At 37.0% G+C, this 7044-nt stretch overlaps 1 protein-coding gene across 2 annotated transcripts; it reads left to right on the top strand.

Moving 5' to 3' along the window:
* Positions 1-436: 436 nt before the first annotated feature.
* znf706 (zinc finger protein 706) lies at positions 437-4627 on the top strand. 2 transcript variants are annotated; one of them, XM_082186143.1, is made up of 3 exons: positions 437-595; positions 1456-1591; positions 3790-4627. In XM_082186143.1, exons 2-3 carry the CDS (start codon positions 1457-1459, stop codon positions 3883-3885), a joined length of 231 nt encoding a protein of 76 aa, XP_082042269.1. In that variant the 5' UTR covers positions 437-595; position 1456; the 3' UTR covers positions 3886-4627. The 2 variants fall into 2 exon arrangements, with proteins under 2 accessions (XP_082042269.1, XP_082042270.1); XM_082186144.1 differs by lacking the exon at positions 437-595 and adding an exon at positions 653-809.
* The last annotated feature ends 2417 nt before the right edge of the window (positions 4628-7044 follow it).

Below are 7044 nucleotides of genomic sequence, written 5' to 3'. Positions count from 1 at the left end.
TCTCAGCACTGTTATTTTAGTGATATCTTTCAGGTAGTTCCATGTGAGGTAAGGTAGATTTACCTCCAGACACTTCGGCGCGCCCACCATATTGGAACGCTCAGCGTGTCGTCACTCTCAGTAAGAATCAATTATGCCACAACATTCCGCGACTTTTGATTGTGAAACCATCGAGATTTCCCAAAGAAATTGGATAACCTTTCACTGGTGAGAATGTGTTTGTCTGTGTTTTTTTATTAACTAAATTTTTTTTTTTACTATGGGACTTTTTAATGTTTTTACTTGTGCCGTGTTAGCTGACGCCTTCGTCTTGCTGTATCGTGTTAGTTTAGCAAAATCATCTGCTGAAGTCTACTGCATATATAGATATTCATACATCATGTAACATGCGTCTTACAAGCAGACGCTCTTACGGCTTTGACCGTTCCACCAGACCGTTCCTCCAGTCCCTTAGCGCGCATGTCGCTCTCTAGCGCTCAGTGTCGTTGTGGTCAGTGCAGGAATTACATGAGAGTAGCTCTGGGAAGAGCACAGCTGTCAAAAGCGTGCGGGAGTACAAGCCTGTAGCTGCCTACGGATCCTATCTGTTCGCCAGGTATGCTCATAGTATTTAGTTATGGATAGAAAATAATATATAGTAATATTTTAATAACCCGTATGCACGTGGTTTGCGTGAGTATTCGTGTGTAACGTTAGCTGTGTCGAAAGATTTGGTTTTGTTAGTCTGTTTAGCATGCTAGCTGGCTAACCATATGGTGTCGTTAACCAAGCCCAGTATCTCCGCTCACTAATCTACCTCAACTCTTACGGTATGCGAGGTTTTACATCTAATATTTAGTTTTTAGCCCCTGAATGTCCTTTTATAGTCTGGCTAATCGACGGTGTTGTATGAAATAGTGCTAAAAGTCAAGCTAATGGGCTATCGAGCCTCAATTGCATTGACAGCTAGCTCATAAACTGCTAACATTGAACTGTAAAACTCTCCATTATTGTGTATTGACATATTATTTGTGGTTTAAAAAAAATGCTGTAATAGTTGTTAATTAGAGATATTATTCTCCTTTAATATGTAATATCTCCTGTAACCTTGTTCACTGTGGGATTTTTGTTTCAAACAGCAACATTAGCTGCCTCCTGACATTGTTATTGGTTTAAACTGAGCCAAAGGCAGAACATGGTGTACACTAACTTAGTAAAATCTCTGATATCATGTGTCCTCTATAAGGACACAGTCTTGGGGGAGTTTTATCAGACAGCATTTTAATTAGCACAATAAATTGTGGAATTTTGATTGTTTATAGAAGACTAGCACACAAACACTAATGTTTTGCAATTGTTTCTGTTTCTTGTTTGTTCTTGATAGCTGCGTATGTAAATCTTTTGACTTTGTCTATTTGAGTGATACCGTTTCAGTCTCTGCATGTTGTTGATGTCATTGTGTCATCAATCCAACAGCATGGCGCGTGGACACCAGAAAATCCAGTCTCAGCAGAAAAACGCCAAGAAGCAGGCTGAGATCAAGAAATCCAAAGGCCACGACCAGAAGACCGCGGCGAAAGCGGCACTGGTGTTCACATGTGGCGTCTGCAGGGTCAGTGGCAATTAAAGCACGTTATTTTTACCCCACAGATCATCTTTGGAGGTTCTTTTCAACCAAATTTCAATACCAGCTTGTATAAATTCTATTGTTTTAATGTTTTTTGAATAAAACTTCATGCACTTTTACTGAACATAGCTCAAGGAATGAACCCATGTTTGCCCTGCATAAAGATATGTTGTCTATATAAAGCTGATTTTAAATATGGGTGTATACAGAGGATGGATGTGCTGGGAAATTTTGTCATCAAGTTGGAACTTGTCTCTGACTGTGAAAGTTATTCACTGTAGGTATCAAATCAGACTTGTCAGTACACCTACTAATTACCAGTAACTGAAAATCACACATGGGCATAAAACTTCTTAAAGTCAAAATGAAATGGCGTTCGCAACCATGTTCAGAGTGACCGTAGAGAATTACCAAAATAACTGTTGATATACAGTTTAGGGGTGCATGTTAATGGTTAAACAACTGATAAATACAATTATTTTGCTCAAAAACTATAATTGTGATTTTTAGTCATATTTGTTCAGATTTGAGGGCTTTGTCAAACATTTAATCAGAATTCTTGCACTTTTACATAAGCTCAATTCAAGATAACATCCCCTCATGTGCAGGGTTTATTTACCATATACATCAACAAGCTCTCGACATTGTGAAAACTGGCAAAACCTTAAGAAGCTTCTCCCAAAAGGGAAAACTGAAATTCCTAAAATCAATTCCAAATGATGTTAACATTTTTATATTCGACGACATTGTACTGTAGTGCAAGCATCCACGTGAAGGAACAAAGACTGTAATACACTTTCATTTGAGCAGAATTTGGCAATGTAAATCACTAAAGTTCAACATGTTTGTTTGTCTGTGGTTTCAGATCACTAGCACTTGCACACATGCACATGGTTGCCAAGTTGGGAAGATTTGTTTTCTTTACGGTCACTTAATGGAGTTTGGGTTCCATTCAACTGTCGCCTTTGTCTTTGACATTAGCTATGTTTCCATAGAAAGTTGACAATTTAACTTGTGCTCAAAATATCACATAAAACATTTGTGAATAAAGCAGAGATTCCATCCCATGTGTTCAAGAGAACAAAATCGCCATTTCATGGCAAACTGGTGCAAAATATCTGTAATAAATATGGAAGTGGCTGCAATTGGGAATGCCACTGTGGCTCTTTTTTTCCTATATCATAAAACATTTGCGAATAAAGTTGCGCTTCTATCCCATGTGTTCAAGAGAACACTGTGGCTCTTTTTTATTACATCATAGATGACTTGCATTTCAGAACATGCAGACGAAACTTAATTAAAAGCTGTTGTGTTATCTTGCGTTTGGGTGCCTGGTGTTTGGGAACGCAATTATGTTAGACACTTCTTGGAGTTTATTATATTAAATCATTCTGATGACAGAGGCTTAGGCATTTCAGAAAAATCTAACCAACTTGAAGATCCTGTGCAATAAAATTGGTCTGCTGGCTATCCCTGTTATCCAATCATATCCACTGTTGTCACGTGAGTTCTTTGTTGCGCATTGAGGGATTTATTCGGTAGATGTGTTCATCTTAGCTTAGCTTATATATCTTATGGAATAAAAATATATCTGCCTTAATTGAGCACAAAAATTTTTTATGAACATCTTGGCATTTCCATCCAGCATGTTTTTTGTTTTTTTTTGGTATGTTTTAGTGTTTTTAAAGCGTCTTAATAATGACACTTGTCTTCTGTAGAGCTGAATTGAGAATTTAACTTGTTTCATAATTGATTAATTTTACAACATTAACACTGTTATTTCCCTGTTTTATTAATGTGAAGCTGCTTGGAAACTATTTGTAATAAATAAAACAGTAAATAAATTAAAATAGAATAAATAAAGTAAAAGCTCTGATTGTGGGATTTAACATCTGGCAACCTCAATAATGAAAACATTACCAATGCAAAAGTTAAAAAAATAAAAAATATCAGGATAAAATTGGCTGGTCAATATCACAGATGGTTAATTAATTAAAATACAATTAATCATGCAGCCATAATAAATTTGATGTGATTTTTGGTCAAACCGCTCACCGTTATCCTTCAGGAATTGATTGGATAATGAAGTTGTGAAAAGTGTTCTTTTCATACCAGAATGAAGCCAGTAAATTCCTTGAGACATAATGTGATGAACTAAACCATGAAACCTCTTTGTTTTGCAGTCACAAATGCCAGATCCCAAGACCTTCAAGCAACATTTTGAGAGCAAGCACCCCAAGAGCCCCCTTCCCCCAGAGCTGGAGGGCGTTGAGGCATGAACGGCCCAGAGACCGGAGGCTGATTGTGTAAAATCTCATAATAAGAGTCCTGATCAAAAATTTTGTTCAGCAGGACACGATCAGTGCTCTTACCTGAGTTTTATACATGCATCCTCCCCTTCACCACAGACATGAATCCCGTGGATCAAAGACTGATGATGTTTAGCTTCTCGACACTGTTTCAGAGCACTTGCCTTGGCTACGATCAGATCGGTGCATTACCTCAGCCTGCGCTCACATGCTTTCTTTTCTCATCTTACTTGCGTAATTTAACAGATTGAGAGAAGTTAGCAGAACACTACCAGTGATTAAGTCAGTTTCATCCATTGATTATAAATGTGGTAGTCACAGACATATTTGCTTTTTGCTTGTTAGATAAGATGAGTGCAAATGGGATATGGGAGCAGTTTCCCAGTACTTGACGTTTAGCCTGGGCGAATTTTTTTGGGGATTTTTACCTTAATTTTCTCATTTACTAACTTTGCTCTCCACTGAAACTCTTGTAGTCCAAAACGAAAATGGTTCTGTACACTGAAAACTGGAATCTAATGCGTTTCTGTAAAATCACTGGATGTGCCCGAGGTAACTGTATTTTTAATTTAATGTTGCTGCAGAATTTCTTATTTCTCTTTGGAATTATCTCAAACAATATCGCCTCAATGTTTGATATTCCTGCTCAAGCCACCTGGTTTCCACACCAATGTAATATATCTCTTTAATAAAATTTAACTTTGTTTAAGAAGTTGTGAGGCATGTCTTCAACACAACTGCTGAAATCATTGTTGACCATTCTGAGAGTGGTGTTGCTGGTTTCAAAAACCTTGATCTAAATTAGTGTATGAATGGAAAAAATATATAGTTTATAGTGGCAACAATGAAAAATGTTTCTAGGGCAGTTATTATGCATTATTACCTTGGCAACAACACGCCAGGTTATATCAACAGAATCAGACTAAAGTCTTTTTGACCTATTACATGCATTTATACAATTAAACCTATTAAAAACAGTTTTTGTTAGATGAAAATGAAAGGGTTATTGGTTCACCCAAAAATGAAATTTCTGTCATTAATTACTCACCCTCATGTCGTTCAAGACCTTCGTTCATATTCGGAACACAAATGAAGATATTTTTGAAGAAATCAGGGAGCTTTCTGACCCCTATAGACTGCAACGTTATTACCACTTTCAAGGCCCAGAAAGGTTGTAAAGACTTCGTTAAAATAGTCCATGTGACTACAGTGGTTCAACCTTAATGTTATGAAGTGACGAGAATACTTTTTGTGCAAAAAAAAAAAAACTCAATAATGACAATTCAACAATTTCTTCTCTTCCGTGTCAGTCTCTGACGCTGTTCACGTTGTGTAAACAGTGCAGTGTTTCCGGGTTCTACATCATAACGTTGGCTCAGTATTGGCTGGCTCCTGCGTCAGCATCACACGCATGCGTCGTGGTGCTCACATGGACAACATTTTGATGTAGAACCTGGAAACACTGCAACTGTTTACACAACGTGAACAGTGTAGGAGACTGACATGGAAGAGAAGAAATTGTTCAATAAAGTTGTTATTTTTATTTATTTTTTCTCACAAAAATTATTCTTGTCACTTTTTTTTTTTTTTACATTAAGGTTGAACCACTGTCACATGGACTATTTTAATGATGTCTTTACTACCTTTCTGGGCCTTGTAAGTGGTAATAACGTTGCAGTCTATGGGGGGTCAGAAAACTCTCGGATTTCATCAAAAATATCTTCATTTGTGTTCCGAATATGGGTGTTTTTTGGGGGGTGAACTAACCCTTTAAATGCATTTGCTTGATTAAATAATGCATTTGCAACTTAAATAAAATAAATAACTAAATAGTTCAGAGTTAAAAGAATGTTGTTCGATCAACAGAAGAATTGATTCTTTTTTTTTTCTTTTTTCTTTTTTTTTTTAAAGATCATTTTGGAAATCAGTTTGTCGTAATTGCTTGTGCAAGATACCTCAGGGATTTAACTGCAGGGTACTTTTATCACATTCAGGGAACAATAATACTTTCCCCTTAGTAAATCCCTATTTGTCCCACTCTCACTCAGGAGAATGCAGGTAGTCGATGATTATGTGGAAGAACAGGAAGTTGCCCTGCAGGTTGAGACGAGTCGGGCTGCTCTTCTCGTACAGGGCACACCCTCCAATAAATCATTCTGATGGGAAGGCTAGTTACAAGGACTAGGTGAAATACAGCAGGACCCTCACCGGAAATGATTGGTATATATATAATTTTTTTAATATGGAATATTGCAGTATTTATGATAAATGACTTATCTGTGCACTTCTTTTGTTTTTAAATGTATTTTCCCTTATTTAATCTTTAATCAAAATGACTTCCCCTCGCTTGCAATGACATCTCTGTTCTGATGGCGTGTTCACTGGCGCAAGGGCGGGTCAAACTGTCACTCACAATAGCAAACCACAGCCATCCAATCAGTTCACCATGGACAAAATCAAGTCCCGCCCTACATTTTCATGGCGAGTTTAAGACCTGAAATTGTTAAAACATGATGAATTACAGTAGTTAAGATTGAAAATAGATTTATACAGCACTGAATTGAATATCAATTCGACTGATTTTTTGTGAAAGGTCAAGACCTTTGAGGTATGACACGCCAAAATCGCCATTTTAAAGGTGGAACTTTTTTTTATCAAATTAGTTCTCATGGTAGGTTAATTTGATGTTAAGTAATAGTTTATCAAGCATTATATAGCTATGTCACACAAACATTTTGGGATTTGTGCCTCTAGTGTATAATCATGGAAACCGGGAGATTAATCTTAGTTTCTTTGTTGGCAATGCACAACTGTGTATTATAACCAATTGTCCCTGGATTGAGCTGATTTGTGTAAATGACCTCAGATAAATCTCTAGTCTGTGTCATCAATGACTCACCAGTGACAACGATGGTTTATCACCGCTGAACATGTTGAGGTAGGTGTGGCTGTGGGTGGGGTAAAAATCCCTTATGAGTCAAAATCTTACATTTGAGAAAGTATAGCTTATTTTTGAGCAACAGTAATCATCTGTAGATAGTCACAATATAACTATTACACCACTGATTTAACATTGAAAACCATCCCAACAGGATTGAGATCTTACAATTCTGGCGTGGCTACAGTCAT

Source organism: Leuciscus leuciscus, assembly GCF_965113295.1.
Source record: "Leuciscus leuciscus genome assembly, chromosome: 12".
In the NCBI taxonomy this organism is placed as follows: Eukaryota; Metazoa; Chordata; class Actinopteri; order Cypriniformes; family Leuciscidae; genus Leuciscus; species Leuciscus leuciscus.
Note: the sequence above shows the minus strand (reverse complement) of the source record. Positions and strands in the feature narration are given on the sequence as shown.